The following is a 17,361-nucleotide window of genomic DNA, read 5'->3' on the forward strand; positions in this document are numbered from 1 at the left end:
AACCCAATAATTCAGGTCCGAGTTCGGGTAATCCCGATTTGCCTGGAATACACATCACGAATGATGGGGCTTCGATCTAGGAAGTGAGAAGATGGAGAAGGAAGGTCATGGGGACGCATTTGGTTGCAGATGGCGCCTTGTAGATGCTACGGATAGCCACGCGAGGCGGTGTCTCCAACTTGTTGGATGTTGGCAACCAAAAGCCGTCGGGGCTGCCGCCATATCAGGCCATCAGGGGACAGCAGGTTGGGCGGGCAAATGCAGCAGGGGAGATGACCGGAGGTGACGTACTCATGCGCGCCACGCCGCCAATGGAACTGCCGGGCTTCCTGGGATTGGTGGTGGCGGAGTATCTAATGGCGGCTAGGAGCTTTGGCGGCTGGGAATGGGATGGGGATGAGGTTGGGACAGGGTGCGCGAGTACATCTGTACATGGGAATGTTGGGCTGGGCCTACGCTAACATGCTAAAAGGAACGAGATTTCCTACCGGGCCTTAACTACTTCGGGCTAATCGGGATGTTCGGGTACTACGGACAGAAACCCAAATTTCCTGAATTTTATTCGAGTTTCTGAAGTTGCCACCCGATGCAGAAATCGGGTTTTCCGGGATCGGGTAATTCGGGTTCGAGCTTCGGGTTTTGGGTTTTATGCCCACCGTGACTAGTAGTAGGTAGTGATAATAGCCATTCTTTAGCGTTGCGTCAAGGTGAAAATGGGAATAGTTTTATTTTGACAATGCCATTTTCCAAATTTTAAATTTTTACATGTCACAAATTTCACATAAGTCACGCAAGTGCATGGAGACATCAATACTAGCACCTACCCCAAATTGTTCTTTAGCTATGATGTTTAATATACCATGACTTACTTCAAAGTTTTCAACCGTTATTTCAGGTATTGTGATAGGCCTAGCAATGAATTGGTCATTAGGAGTGTTTATGTAGTCACAAAGTTCTGTACCTCTTTCTCTCATGTTTACAAGCAAAAAAGGTTGAATGTATTTTTTATGTGCTTTTATGTTTTAGAAAACTAAAAAGACAAGGAAAAAGACAAATAAAATTACTTTGAAAATCTATAGGAGAAGGAAAAGCTCAAAGTGGTGCAACCTCCCAAATCTTACGTGTTTGTACAAATTTGGTGTTGACGACGCCAGAAGATGTGCCCACTCCAACTTGATGAAGATGAATTTGATGCAACCACTATGATGTAGCTCTTCAATTCCCCGACAACCGTGCCAGAAAAGTTCTTGATGGCAACAACTCTGTGTGTACCAACTCGTTGGGACTCCAGCTGCACAGTGTTGTATCAAGCGTCTTTTCCACACAAGGGTGACTCGAGGATTTATATCGAACTCTTGGGGAATTGGTAAGGGGTTATTTCTTCTTCTCCTCTTCTAGCAACCTGCAAAGTGAAGTTTTTTGTCTTGTGTCTCCAACTCCACCATGTGGTTGTCAAGCACAAGGTTTCGTATTAGCAATATAAAATATAAATGTAACTAAAGTAAAGTAAACTAAGCAAACAAGATAAAGGCAATGAAAGGGTGGCTATTTTTGGGTTTGTGTGCTTGCAAGTGAGAAAGTTTTTTCTATTTTCGAAATAATAAATGGCAGAACATGTAAAGTGTGATAGTTGTGTTGGAAAAGTGTTTCTTATGGTTTAAACTGGATCGGGCCAGGTTCATGGGTTAACTTGTCTATTCTCCTTTTAGGTTGTAGTGGACGCAAACAATTCATCAAAGACATAATATTGGTGGAACTTCAACATGTCTTTTATAAGCATTCATATGGGTATCACGTCCTAACATAGAGATAATGCAACACATCTCTCTTATACTTCTCAAGAAAGGGAAAACTCCAAGCAATCTTGAATTAAGAATCAATAGAGTATAGTCTTAAGTAATTTAACATAATGTTTGAATCAAAAATATGCTACCTTGAAAAAAAAGATTATCAAGTTGTCACATGATAATCATAGCACATGAATTCACTTTATCCCTAGTGAGGCATCAAAAGAAAGGTAAATGCCATAATAGATCTTCAATTTGTTGTCACTATCCAATCAGTACCACCATGCTACTCCATCTAATACACACTTCTCCCCACACATGCTCTTGCATACAAGTTGGATCAGAACAAGTACTTAAGAACGGGGTACATGCATCTATCAACACATCTTACACATAATAGGTTATAATCTCATATATCAAATCATACAATAAGATCCACCACATAGGAATTACATATATGACCATAATAATGTTGGGCGGTTCATACAGTACGATCTATGAAGAACAAGAGAGAATAGATCAAGCTACTGCCACAAACCTATAGCCAAGAGGTATACTACTTACTCTTCATCATGGTGATGATGGTAGAGATGTTGGACAATGTAGAGATCCCTCCGGCGGCGGCTCTGGCGTAGTTTCCCCCTCCAATCTTCGCTGGTTTTAGCTATGTTTTGGTGTTTATGCGGCGCTCTCCTCAAGGAAGCCTTGGGATCCTTTATATAGAGGTTTTTAGGTTGGACGGAGTCCGTGGGCCAAAGAATCAAGCAAATCGAACGGCCGAGGAGGGAAAGACCCAAGGTGGCGCTCCCACCTCAACTAGGAGTACCACATGGCTACGTTTGGCCTTGCTGGTCCTTCTCTTGAGGTCCAAGTGCTCCAGATGCTTTTCTTGATGAAATATTGACATCCCAAAATTCTAGCTCGTTTGACTTCATTTAGGACCCCGAAAGCTAAAAATACACGAACATGGTTTTCCTATCCTGCAGGGTTATAACCAAAAAAAAGGGACATTGTTAAATCCCTAAAAATCAATATAAAACATGGATATAATATCATATATGTTGCAAATATGTGGGAATATGTGTCAACAAACTACAAAGTACATGCATGCATTTTACATGCATCCGTAATACATACTATTTAATTCCCGATGATCAGAGACACCTCTCGAACCACTCCGAACGCACTTCGAATTCTCCCGGAATCCTTTCCAATTCTGTCTTCTCTCTTCTCCAGTATTTCCAACGAATCCAAGACCATCATAAGTTTCTTTGAACCCTTAAGTGTGTTTCCCTACGGTTCGAGAATAACACGGACATGATGGAGATGCCTCTCCGATCAATGATCACCAGGGGGTCTGGAGAACCATAATGAACCCCATGTACTCTACGAATGTATAAATCGTTGAACCGCAAAACTTCGAGTCCCATTCCCTTTGTTACTTTAATAACGGCACTCGTCCGAGACATGATCATCTATATCAGCATACTTAGTTTGATTTCATTATTGACAAGGCCATTCATATCGTTCATATGTGATTCTATCCTTATAACCTAGTCATGTGTTGCAACTTGGATATAATCTCACCGAGTGAGCCCAGAGTATCTCCTGTCACGCGGATGAACAAATTCCGCTCTTGATACATACGCTTCAACATATCCCTTCAGACTACCCAACGCACACCTTTATGATTACCTTGTTACGTTGTGACGGTTTATGGACTCAAAGCAGCCTCTAGTGATAGTGATTAAATATGATCTCATGGTCTAAGGGTTAGGTTACTATGCTTTCATAATTATCGCAATTATTAACTTTCTGACTTGATCGTGTTGCAATACTTATATTGGGAATGTTTATGCAATACTATGGTTTCATAATTATCGCAATTATTAACTTTGTGACTTGATCGTGCTTGCAATACTTATATTGGGAATGTTTACTGTATCATTCACCCAATGACATGACCCCATTACCAATTGACATAAATGTGCCTGATCGGGAAACCTCGATCATCGGTTGGCCACACTAAGCTAGTTCACATAAAGCTTGCTAAGAACCCTAGTTTGTTTACACACAACATGTGTACCAATATTTCCGATTGATACAGCTATAACATGCCATAGAACTTATTATCAACTATTATAATAAACTCTCTTTATTATTTGCCTCAAGGGCACTATCTCGAACACTTATTCACCGGTGAAGGAGGACGTTATCCACCACCGCAGCAACACCCTAGCTCGCCAGATCTGAGAACGAGGTGGTCAAGACCAGGCAGAGCAGGACCGATGTCGCCACTAGAGAAACAACTACATCCACCTCCGGCCCTAGAGGGGTAGCGTTGGGAGGCTCGCATCGCCTCTCAAAAAACTAGGCAGCGAGACGAGGCTAGGTTAGGCGAGAGACGGCTCGGCCTAGATCGGCCCCGCCTTTGTCCATATCAAGCCCGCGCGTGCCGGCCGCCGCCGAACGTGGTGCCCCGCACCCGAGCTCCGCCTCCAGACCCCCGCAATCGTGCCTGGTTGCTGCAGTACCCAGTGTCGTCGTCGTAACGCACATGCCGAACTCCGCAACCGCAGACGTGCCACCGGATAGAGCCTCTACCACCCTCCTCCTTTGATGGATGGGCTCCGCCACAGCCACTAGCGGCGGCGGACAGGGGATGGGGGCTTGTGCGGGTTGGCTAGCTAGGTTTTTTTTTGGCGGTGCTCCGGAGTCGCCCTAGCAAGCGACCGACCCGAGAGGTGCGTGTTAGATATTGCTTGCCTCTCCTGTGTCCTAATGTTTTTCATGAAATAACGTAAGTCAATGCTTTCATGACCGGGCGATATGTATCCGGCCAGCTCTACTCGGCAGCATGTCTCTATCCGGTGTCCATATCATGCCCGCACGCACACGATGCCAGCCCTGATGTTGATTAATTAAGACGCTAAGAAAGACTCAGCGGTGTTGTATTTTAATTCTTCACATATTTCAAATCGAATTGCATATTGCATACTGTCAATCTATTATTTGATCACGATAAAAACTAGTTGATGTCGATCACCTGTAGTAAAATATAACTTGCGCTAGCTGTCGCGCCACATATGATGAGAGCTTGTCGGTAGTCAGAGGCATATAGATATACTCAGTGATTTTATGTAAATGTTGTTCTCCCTCCTGTCCTAAATACTTGTCACAGATTTAAACAGAATACAAGCTAAAAAAGGATTAGTTTAATTTGCAGGTTGTCTCCGGTTAAGAAAAAGTAAAAATACGGAATTGAGGCTGTGTACTTTTATATGAACTAGCATAAATGCCCGTGCGTTGCCACGGGATAATAAAAAAATTACCCACCGTCATAAATGTGTGCGGAACATAAGTACTCCCTCCGTCCGAGTTCGCAATGCAAAGTTTTCAAATATCTTGGCCCAAGGTGAATTCTCGTTGGCTCTAAATTTCCACGTAAAAACATTAACATCGGCGCTGCAATTAATTAGGAAATTAAAAAGAAATTTATTTTCTACCCTTTAACTACACATGGTGCATGCAAAGTACTAATGACCCTCGTTTTACACGGTGGGATACGAAAGGAGGAGTCTTTTGCATGCAATAATGAATCAGTTTTACTTCTACATTAAATGCAAATGTGCCTAGGAGGTGAGGCATTTTGGGACAAATATTTTTTGGAACTTTGCCTTGCGAACTGGGACGGAGGGAGTAATATGGTTCCGTTCATATATGGATGAATATCGACTCTCTCCTTCTTAGATGTCAGGTCTTGCGGCCTCTTCTTCCACTCCACCTCCTTCATTTGCCCTTGATTTAGCATTGTTATCTCCACCCCCTTCATTTTCCTTTGGTTTAGCATTGTCATCGCTTCAAAAGTCTGCCATCTCACGTAACCTGATACAACATCGCATAGTGATGTCAAATTTTGTGATGTACTAACCAAATTTACTTAGGTTTAGTCCATGGGCAAAACAGTAGGAAGTATGCAGTCAAATTTGCACTGCTCCACCTTAGTACATCATTAATAAAAGTGGGGAAAAAAGAACCGCATTAACTATGTTGCATTGGACAAATTTCTTGTAACATCAACAGATTTAAAATACCTGAGAGTTTCTGCAGAATTTTTCATAACAATTAACTAAACAATACTACCCCTCTGTCATTTAGGTGTCGGAAGTGTAGTTGAAAACATTTTTTTATTTCCACCCTTCCTATTTCAAAAACGCGCCATCGGATCCCCGACTGATCGATCTTAGCCTCGCACTGACGGAGTCTCGCGCTTGCGCTAGCAGCCTCCCGCCGGTGGACTCCCACGCTGCAGCCTCGTGCCAGCGGACGGCCTCCCGCCCTTGGAGCCAGCAACCGCTCGCGGGATATATATCTAACCAAAATGAAAGTGCCATTTGTTTCCTCGTAGGTTTTTTTTTTAGGTATTGTTTCCTCATAGGTTTGTTGCAAGTTACATCTAACCAAAATGAAAGTGCCATTTTTACCACCTTAGGTTTGTCGGCTAGGTATTGCATATGTCAGCTAGATATTGCATATCACCTGAGCGGTTGGACGCCGACGACTATACCATTTCACACTCCGTTTCTCCACGAGTTGCCGGCTTGGGAAGGACAACGCGATCACAACCGATGTGCCACGGCCTCCACCATTATCTACCCCTCTTGATTGGATGTCATTGTATTAAGCCCCTCGGTTTCTTGATTGATTCCTAGTGAGGGTACATAATGCATTAGGATAAAGATTGAACTGAGAGGAGATATACTAAATCTCTACATCTAATGTGTGAAAGGCAATGAAGAATTACATATACATACATCTGTACAATAGCCAAGATTATCACAACTTGGTTTTGACAATCTTCAGTAATCGACCCGCGAGTCGAATCTGCCGACTGAATTTATTTTCATATTAGCATTACACGATGAAGCACCAAACCAAATTAATGGGGTGATTTCTGAACTGATCTAACGTCCGTGCTACCGAATGCTAATTTCACTATATAGGACCAGACCAATTGACACAAAGATGTAGACAGAGAAGTGCAGAAAAATGGATCTGCGCATCACCTTCTTGCTTCCCAGGGCCTTTTAGAATTTGCTTTTGTTCCTAGACAAATTCTGAACCAATAAAGCATTTTGGTTCTGTGGAAAATCAGAATGGATGCTCACTGCCGCTGTCCAGCGAGTCACGACGGTCTCGGCAGTGATGACATGAGCTCCGCCAGAGTGGATTTAGAGCAATTACCTTGGACGAAGAAAATACGAACGATCATTGGTCGGTCGGCTGCTTGCTCGTGCCATCTCGGAGCGTGCCACCGCGGTATTCCGTCCTCGTCGCTCGCTGTAGAACGCACGAGAGCGGCCACCAACACCACCCCTTGGCATCCCCCGCCAACTCCAGCCCGGCCACATGTAGGCATGCGCCGTCCTCTCGCGACCTAATCAGCAAAGGGAATCGACGCACTGACGCATGATAGACTGGGAATGGAGAGGCCCGCGTCGGGAACGACATGGCCTCGCCGCGGCGGTTCCTTGGCCGGCTCCCGCCGAAGCTGCCATCGTCCCTGAAGCTGCCGCCGAAAACACACGACCCCAATGAAGCTGAAAAGAAGTAGAGAAGGAAGAGATTTCATTCCGCAGTTACGTTCTAAACCTTCCCCGCTAATATCCGCGCAATTAATCTCTGATATTCCTAACTTTTTGGAGAAATTGCATGATCAGAGTTTACCTTTCCCGTAATATAATTTCCTTACTTGTAATTCATGTTTCCCTGATGGCGTGTAATGGTGTGTAATTCCTGAAATTATGGTGATTGTATTCATGTAGTTCTTATTTCCTGAAATTCATGGCCGACAACATTTATGATGCGGTAATTGCTTGATGCATTATTTGATGGTGCAGTGGGAGGGTAAAATGGTCAGATAAAAATTATGTAGGACGAAGGCTTCAACCGAAGGAAACAGAACTAGTTCCTCCTTTTTATATAAAATAGAGATAGAGATAAAGATAGAGATATATAGTAGAGATAGAGATAGATGTACTTTGGGGCAGAAGAACTGGTTAGGAATAGGATAGAAACCACGGCGCAAAAACCGTGTGACACTGAGCTAAAAACAAAGCAAATTTCTAGAGTATAGCATGACACATAATCTTGAAGGTGTGGACCCTTTCATCACCCATTGTACCAGCAACCGGCCAATGACTCTGATGCAACGTGGCAATATACCACATACTTATTTTTAACGATCAATATACCACATATTCAACACCTCCTCGTTCGGTTTACACCAGAACCAAGCATGCCATGACCACATCACTCGAACTGGCCAACACGAGAGGTTCACTGAACCGGCCACCACGAATGGATATGGAGGGAGGAAGAGACCAAACTTGGCCTAATAGATCCTCAAAACAAGCATGATGCCTCCATTCTTAGATTGACTTAATGAACAACCCTTAATAGGTTTCCAAGCATGGACGTGCCCTCTGTTCTAGCAATTGTTAAAAGTGTGCAGTTAGCTACGATTTTTGACCACATAATAGTACTCGTTTTTAAAACTTATTTGGTGATAATAATTGATATTTGTTTTTTAACAACTGCGCAAGGCAAGCAGACGTATACACACAACAACATGCTTGTGAGCACTCTAGAACAATGTGTACTACGTGTACTTAGACTAGCCCCAATAGAAGTATCATGCATGTCATATTGACAAAATCTGATGTGTCACATCAATTAACGAGGTGAGAGATGAAAGTAGTATCATAATATGGTATCGTATCATGACACATAAACCTAGAAAACTTCATGACAAATACATCATGTACACATATTTGCATTAAGATTCTACAAAACATTAAATATGATATAAGTATGTACCATATTATGATACTATGTGGAGGTGGTATCACAAACTAGTATAATGTACATGATACTAGTATATGATACTTCTCATTGTGACTAATCTTAAAAGTGGAGTCACGAGTTAGACGATTGACCAAATTAAAAGCACCAATATGTCTCTCTCACGAGTGTGCAATTGAACTATTATATAGTTTAACAAAAAAACGTTCTAGGTATTAATTTGTTGGAATGACTAGTGCTTAGTCGAGCGAAATTTAACTTGATTCTTATTCGGCTGATTGTCATCCAAATCTCAGTTGCAAACCATGTGGCAATTCCCGCGGTAGCAGGAATCGTGAGGTCACACTAGTGGAAAACGGGACTTTAGCACCGGTTGGTAAGAGTCATATACACCGGATGGCTAACAGGTGTTAAGTATCCGGTGCTAAAGCCCGCTCCCCCCTTTAGCACCGGTTCAGTTACGAACCGGTGCTAAAGGGGCACCACGTGGCGGCTGCTGAGCGTCCGAGCGAGAGGACCTTTAGCACCGGTTCGTATAAAGGTCTGCCGCGGCAGGAAAACGCCCCAAAACGCTGCCGCGGTAGAACCCCGCTACCGTAAAAAAAATCAAATTATTTTCCACTCCCTCTTTTTTTTCTTTTTTTTAGAATTTCTAATATTTTAGTTATTTCACAAGTTTAGTCTCTAACTGTAATTATCTCTAGTCAAATTACTTAATCGTGCTCAAACTTCTCGCTCGGTCACCCATCCTTCCACTACTCTAGCACTAGCAAGATTAACTTCCAAGTTCCTTCCCGTCCCGCACCTAAGTGCTTCGCGCGATACTAGTATAATATCAATCCCACTAACATGTTGGTCGATGTCATATTTATTTATTGTTTGAATTTCAAATAATTCTTTTAATAAACAAAAGTAATGATGTAATAATAGTCTTGAATAAATAAATAAATATTAGCTTTATAATTTGTATTATTTTTAATTATTTTCAATTTTTACTTTTTTTTAAAAAATGTCAAACCTAAAACCTGAAAATTTGAAAATCTTATAATCTTCTAAAAGTAATAGTAATCTTTATGCAGGATGCAATTATTAATTTTAATTTAAAAAAATAAAAAAAATTAAATCCTAAATTTCTAGCAAAAAACTAAAATCTTCCTGCTTTCATATTTTAATTTGGAATTTTGTGAATCTAAAAATTAGCTAACCGGGTAAACCCCGGTGAATTCGGATGTAACTTTTTCCCACAATCATTTCGATATATTATACGCTTTTCTCCGATATCGTAGGCAAAAGTTAATGCCATTTTACCTTTTTCTAAACTTTTTATGCAAAAAAATCGAAAATCAAATTTGTTAATTTTTCCTAATAGTAGGTTGCGTAACATACGGGAATCTCAAAAGATTATATTTTTTTTAATTTTCTATCATTTTCTTTTCTATTTTACAGAGTTAAAAAGGCGATCCACGGGGAGGATGGAGGTATGACCGGTTCGTAACACGAACCGGTGCTAGAGGGTTCACGGCCGACGCCAACCCTTTAGCACCGGTTCGTGGCACGAATCGGTGCTAAAGGTCCCGCACGAACCGACGCTAAACCACGGCGGATCCCCTGACCGCACGAACCGGTGCTAATGACCCCCTTTAGCACTGGTTCATGCCAAATCCGGTGCTAAATCTCTTTGAAGCAAAAAAAAAAACAAAGCCCTCTTTTCTACTAGTGTTAATCCAACTGTGTCTAGGCATTTTTTCTCAATTATAACCTGTGTCTCTAGAAAATTCTCAATTTCAAGCCATGTATAGCTCCTCGACCAGCATGAGTCACTAGACAATTCAACGCATCCAGGACTTGACTGGCATCTAATTTTATTCTCGGTTCCGGCAAAAACCATAATTTGTGAGGAAATGCGCTTCTTGTCCCAACACAATATAGTTTTGCTACAACCTAGTAAAGTATATTTTGATTGGTCATTTTTTCAATAATCTACCGAAGTGTTATGTGCAAATTCAAATAGTTGGTGGATTACCACACGAAATCATTTTCACAGTCCACATATGCATGTACCATACGAGATGGAGCAAAAGAGGAAGGTATGGAGTGCCACAAACACACAATTAAAGAGCAATTGCGAAGTCTCCAGAGGCGTTGATTATAAAGAAGAGGGTTTTTCTGAATAATTAAGAAGAAGATGCATCCATGGATCGTTCCATGCCGGGAAGCCTCCTGCTAGTAGTTATTTGTGTATATATATATAGGAAGGTATGCATGCACATCTAACATAGATCAGGCAGGAGCTATATAAGTGTGTGGTCTGCTCTAGCTAGCTTTTGCTCTTTTCCTCTCTGTGTCGACCGATTGATCTCTAGCTATTCCATGGCGTTCAACGACGATGAGAAGCCTCCCGCTTCCAATGCAGGTACACTGGTCGACGTCGTTAGCTTTAGATCGATAAATTCTTGTATGGACTACATGGATGTAGGAATTGAATTTGATTTCATGCAGGGAGCACCAAGGGGCTTGTGACGATCAAAACGCCGACCTACAGCAAGGACGACGTGGCGCTGACGGCGGACGCCGTGACGGCGGTGGTGGAGCTGAACGCCACATCCTCCACGGCCGTGAGGGAAGGGCTGGATCTGGTGGCGGTGCTTGACGTGAGCGGCAGCATGGAGGGGACCAAGCTGCAGAGCATGAAGACAGCGATGCACTTCGTGGTCATGAAGCTCACCCCCGTGGACCGCCTCTCCATCGTCTCCTTCACCAACTCGGCCACCAGGCTCTGCCCTCTCCGCTCCATCACCCAAGCCGCCCAGACCGACCTCAAGGCCATCATCGACGGCCTGGTCGCCGGCGGCGGGACCAACATCGAGGTCGGCATGGAAACCGCGCTGTCCGTCATCGCCGGCCGCGTCACCACCAAAGCCCGCACCGCCAACGTTTTCCTTATGTCCGACGGACAGCAGAACAGCGACACCGACGCCACGCGACCCGATCCCGGCACGGTGAGCGTCTACACGTTCGGCTTCGGCAAGGACGCCGACCACGCGCTGCTCAGCAACGTCGCCAGGAAATCCCCCGGCGGCACGTTCAGCTCGGTGCCGGACGGCGGGAACGTGAGCGCGCCCTTCTCGCAACTGCTGGGTGGCCTCCTCACGGTGGTGGCGCAGGACGTGCAGCTCACGCTGACGCCCAAGACGGAAGAACCCCGTGACCTGGACACCATGTTCGTGGCGCCCGGGACGGACTACACGCAAACCACCGACGGCGACACCGGCGTCATCACCATCAAGTTCGGCACCCTCTTCAGCGGAGAGACGCGCAAGGTCGCGGTGAACCTCACGCTCCTGGAAAGCACCGACACGACGGACTACGACGCGCCGTTGGCCGAGGCCCAGCACAGCTACACCGCGCAGCATGGCCTCCAGAACCAGACCCCGCAGGACATTCTCATCAACCGCACCGCCAACCCGTCCGAGGCACCCACCAGCAGCAAGGCCCGGGCGGTGCTGGCGGAGATGGCGCGGCGGCAGCACGCCGGGGCCATCGGCGAGGCAAGGGTGCTGGCGGACGCGCAGAACCTGGACGAGGCGCGGTACAAGCTGGCGGACGCGCAGAACGCGCTGGAGGACATCGTGCTGGACGACGGGCAGAAGCTGGTGGGCATGCTCCGCGCCGAGCTGCTGCAGCTGCTCGGGCTCATGGAGTCGCAGGAGCTCTACGAGGCCGAGGGGAGGCCATACGCGCTCGCCTCCGAGACGTCGCACGGGCGACAGCGATACGCAGCCAGGGGCGGCGACATGGACGCCGTCCGCCTCTTCGCCACGCCGCGAATGGACACCTACCTCGAGCAGGCCAAGCAGTTCGAGAAGGACCCCACCGCGCCGCTGCCCTCCGCCGACGACGATGTCAAGCAGGAGATCGCGGCCGACCCGCTCGCCGCCATATCCGCGCCGCTCGCCTTCTACATCAAGGCCGCTATCCAGGCGCTGCAGGAAATCGAGAAGCTCGTCACGCCCACCAACAACTAGCTGCCTGCCGACTGCATCTCGTCTCGCCCACTATCTCGATCCTTTTATCATCTATCTATTTTGTCCATTTCCTTCCGCTTCGACATTCAGCTGATCGCCGTATTTGTTGTTTCATTGCTCTCATTTTACCTTCTCGTGACAGCTTTACTTCAGTTGAATAAAACAACATCCAATCGTTCGATCGTGTTTAACTTTCATGTCATGATGTATCTAAGTGTTATTTTTGGATTGTATGTATTAATATTTTAAAAAATAGTCAAATTTTACGCATTTTTTGACCTTTGAAATATATAAGTATTATTCATTCGAACGAAGGTACTACCTATTTTGTCCATTTCCCTACTTTCATTCCACTTCGTCAATTAGTTAGCTGTCGTATTTGTTTCTTCACACTAATTTCACTTCTCGTGACCCACTCCATGGTCGTTGGTTTTTAGGAACATGCAAAAATGCATGCATTTTTATTATAGATAAGGGGAGAATCAATATAAAGATCCACAAATAATGCAGGCAAGGCCAAAGCCCTCCAAACAAGAAAGTGTACACCTCACAATGATCCCACTAATTTCCACCTATCCACCTACCCCGCCATGGCATCAAGAAAAAGCGCTTCCCTCTTCAACTTGTTCTTGAGGATCCTATTGTTCCGCTCAATCCAAATCGGCCTAAGAACCAAAAGGAATAGGTGTCACACTTGAGGTTGCAGCTTGACCGACTAAGTGTCAATCGCTCTCGGCCACCACTCGAGAAGATAATCTACCAATGTAGGAGCTAGAGAATGATGTCCCAAGCCCCTCAACACTTCAAACCAATGCTCCCGTAGAAGGTAGATTGAAGAAGATGATGATGAATTCTCTCGAAATCTTGCAAGCGAGAAAGTGCCAGAATCATCGGTGGTTAAGCCATGCAAAAGTATCCTCTCAAATGCGCAACCCTTGTTCCACGCCACTTTCGAGGTAAAGAGATTGAATTTGAGGGGTGCTTTGCATTTCCAGATTGATACATGTCATGGCCAAAGCGTGTGCCCCTCAAAGAAGGCCATGTAGTCCGACTCGGCCGAGAACTCTTTGAAATCATTCCAAATCCAATCAAAAGAGTCATCATTATCGTCCACCAACTGAACATTGGAAAACAGCGTTCCAAAGCTATAGGTATTGGACCGTAGTGTGGACCGACAATGGCCGTAATTGATTGTGCATGGCAATAACCTTGCTTTTTTTTAGATAAAAGACAGGGACTGCCCGACTTTAAATTAATAAAGCCCTCAGGTTCAACAAGGATGCATAAGTACATGCTGCGGCACAACAGCTTCGGCCAAGTAAAACAAGACAGCGAGCGAGACTAAGAAGACATAACAGCAAGGCTAGACTAGGGACAGAAGAAAGCCGGCGGATAGATCACGCATCATTGTCAGGCCTTGCTGGGTTGGTTGCGTCGTGAAGCAGCTTGATCTCGGCGACCGTGTGCTCGATCCAGGGACGGTCCAGGGGTCTTGCCGGCGGCGTCCACATCTGAAGAAACAGCATAGTTTTAAAGATGATGTTTCATGAACTTGGACTCAATAGTCATCTTGTTTCTAAACAGCCAAAGTGCCCAGGATTGAGCAATGAAAAGCAACCACACACATCGTCTAAATCTACCCGACAGACTAGAGATGATGGTGAAAAGCTGGGCAAAATTAGCGGGACACCAGCTGCAACCCAGCAGCTGACGGGCCACACTCCAAGCAAAGACCGCCGTAGAGCAGGAGAAAAAAATATGCGCCGCATCTTCCGGTCTACCGCAAAGCTTGAAACATCCATTGCCAGGGCCCTGCCTAGTCGCAATATTGATGGCCGTGGGGAGCTTGTCAAGCACAAGCTGCCAGGAGAAAATTCTGGTTTTGAGAGGAATACGGGCCGACCACACATCGCGAAAGTGGGCGAAGGAGGCCCCCTAGGCCAGCTTCAGGTACATAGACCGAAGGAGGCAATAACCTTGCTAATGGCATTGTTTTGAGAGGCGGCCTTGCTCGAGGGTGAAAATCCAAGGTATGATCTTAATTGGTTGTTTCTAGCGATGGCCTTGTGGAGAGCATTGTTTTGGTAGTGCGTACTCCGGGTGTTGTCTTGGCAGCGGTTTGTGTTGCAGCTATAAGATTTTGATCGCCGTAGCAGGATATTTTGTTTTTCTTCTTATTTTTTTGTAGTAGGGTTGTGTGCATCTGTAATGTGTTTAGGAGATTTCGTTATTGCAAATATTGGATGTAATTGTTATCTTCGGGATATTAATATATTCCCTTTGGTCAAAAAAAAGTGTGGACCAACAATCCCATCGAGAGGTCATGGACCCACGAGTGTGAAGCCAGCCTCTAAGCCGTCATACAAGTACGTAGATGTGAGCAATCATCTTCACACTTTGATCGTTAATCCACCTAGCTTTCGTAAAGAGACATGATTCACCATTCTCAAGCACGGGCTTAATTGAAGCTTAAAAGATGGCTCTGGCATTAGCCGAGGAAGGTAATTTGTCACACGTCCATGTTTTATTCGTCAGTGTATGGAACATACACACATACTTCATATGAAGAGTGTCATTGAGAAAATGAAGGTTTTGAATACCCAAGACACCATACCCCAAAGAACAGGCGAGGCGGCACACCCCTCCTATGGTCGAAGGTTTGGTGATGAGTCCAAAAAAAAGTGATGTTTTTCACTGCATAAACATATACTTTTTGTCTTATTGCGTTCTCTATCTAGCTTTGACTATGTCCTAAATGCATGATTACAAGTATTGCTTCATTTTTATGGGAGATTTGCATAACTAGTAATTTTATTAGAATTTTATCACTTTTTTGTCTTTCATATGTATAGGAACCTCTATGGATAAAGCACGAATAAAGGAGCCAAGAGGAGGTAATATAGTTCAGATAGATATGATTCTTTAATATAATTTTTTTATGCTCTCTAACTTAAGATCCTTGCAAAAAGAAATTCTTCCTGATCAATGCAAACAAAGTTTTTGTCTAGATTATAGTGTGTTTGTGTGAATTTCGTTGCCATTTTATGATGAATTATTTACAATGTTGCAAAGATAGAGTGGTTAATCATTATATGTTGAAGGCATTGTAGAACACCAAAACTATTTCGAAGGCTCTCTTCGTGGTGAAAATTGTTGATATAAGAATACTTAGATCAGTTTCCTTCCCTATTAGCTAACACAAATGACTTGTGTTGTAACTTTTAAAAATTCTAACATTAAATCTAAGTGTACTATATAGTTGTTGATGGAACTTAATAACCTGCATGAAATGTATGCGCACTAGACCTACCACACGCGGCAAAGCGCACTTGCTCAATCAGGGTATAACTAGATTAATAGGTGGCGTGCATCGGCTTGCATCAATTTGCCGAGAAAATGACAGTTAGGCAATGATATTTGCCCGTTCAGGGCATAACTAGATTAGTTATGGCTTTATAAACAGCGATCGTGATCTACCTTCTACGGCGTAGCTATGTGTAAGCCGCTGCTTGCCTTGGTCAATTCTTCGTTGTTGTAATTTTGGAAGCATGAGCATGATGCGCACAGCAGGAAGTTTTTCCTCAGTAAGAAACAAAGGTTTATCGACCAGTAGGAGAAAAACGTTCTCTCCCGAGGTGCTGCGAACCAAGTCGTGGCAGGGCGCACTGCCGGCGTCAGCAGCAACGTGGAAACCTGCACACAAACAACCAAGTACTTTGTCCCCAACTTTCAGCGAGGTTGTCAAGCTCACTGGTTTTGCTGAAAACAAAGGATTAAACGAACCGTGCGGAAAAAGAATTGTTTGCAGAGAACACAACAGGAAAATTGTGTAGAAGACTGCAATTAAAAGAAGAAGGACCGGGGTCCACAGTTCACTAGAGGCGCCTCCCCAATAAAATAAATATGTTGGGTAAACAAATTACAGATTGACAATTGACAAACAGAGATTCTACGCTAATGGTTGGTGCAGAATTCATGGTATGAAAGTATGCGGGCATTACAACAATATACATAGACCGTAATCCAACTGCATGACTAATAATCCACCTTCAGGATTGCATCCGCGACACCCTCCAGTATTAAGTTGCAAGCAACGGACTATCGCTTTAAGCAATGTGTGTAAAGTAAACGATGAAACTACCCTTGAATAGAGAACCGCTGTTTTCTCCCTATTAGCAACAACACATCTACAACCGTAGAGAACAAGGTCACTTCCCATGGTTAAATAGAGGCATGAACCCACTATCGAGCATAAATACTCCCTCTTGGAGTCGCTAGCATCTACTTGGCCAGAGCATCTACTAGAAACGGAGAGCATGCAAGATCATAATAACATAATACATAATCTCAACCAAATCAATCTCTTTATAAATCGAATCCTCATCAAACCAACATGTAGCAATTACAAATAGATGTTCTTGATCATGTTAGGCAGCTCACAAGATCTATACATGAAGCACAAGAAGGAGAGGACAACCATCTAGCTACTGCTATGGACCCATGGTCCCGTGGAGGACTACTCACGCATTACCTCGGATGAAGACATGGCGATGTAGAGGCCTCCGGCGGTGATTTCCCTCTCTGGCAGGGTGCCGAGATGGCCTGCAGAACCCTCCCGAACTAGGGTTTCGGTTGACGGCGGCGTCGGAACTTTTCGTGGATGGAGGCTCTCGTCCCTGGGGTTT

The 17,361-nt window shown here is 44.5% G+C and overlaps 1 protein-coding gene across 1 annotated transcript; it reads left to right on the forward strand.

Moving 5' to 3' along the window:
• Positions 1-11,021: 11,021 nt before the first annotated feature.
• On the forward strand, positions 11,022-12,676 carry LOC124656151 (E3 ubiquitin-protein ligase WAV3-like). Its single transcript, XM_047194948.1, has 2 exons — positions 11,022-11,064; positions 11,151-12,676. The coding sequence occupies exons 1-2, from the start codon at positions 11,022-11,024 to the stop codon at positions 12,674-12,676; spliced, it is 1,569 nt and encodes a 522-aa protein (XP_047050904.1).
• The last annotated feature ends 4,685 nt before the right edge of the window (positions 12,677-17,361 follow it).

Source organism: Lolium rigidum, chromosome 5, assembly GCF_022539505.1.
Source record: "Lolium rigidum isolate FL_2022 chromosome 5, APGP_CSIRO_Lrig_0.1, whole genome shotgun sequence".
Lineage (NCBI taxonomy): Eukaryota > Viridiplantae > Streptophyta > Magnoliopsida > Poales > Poaceae > Lolium > Lolium rigidum.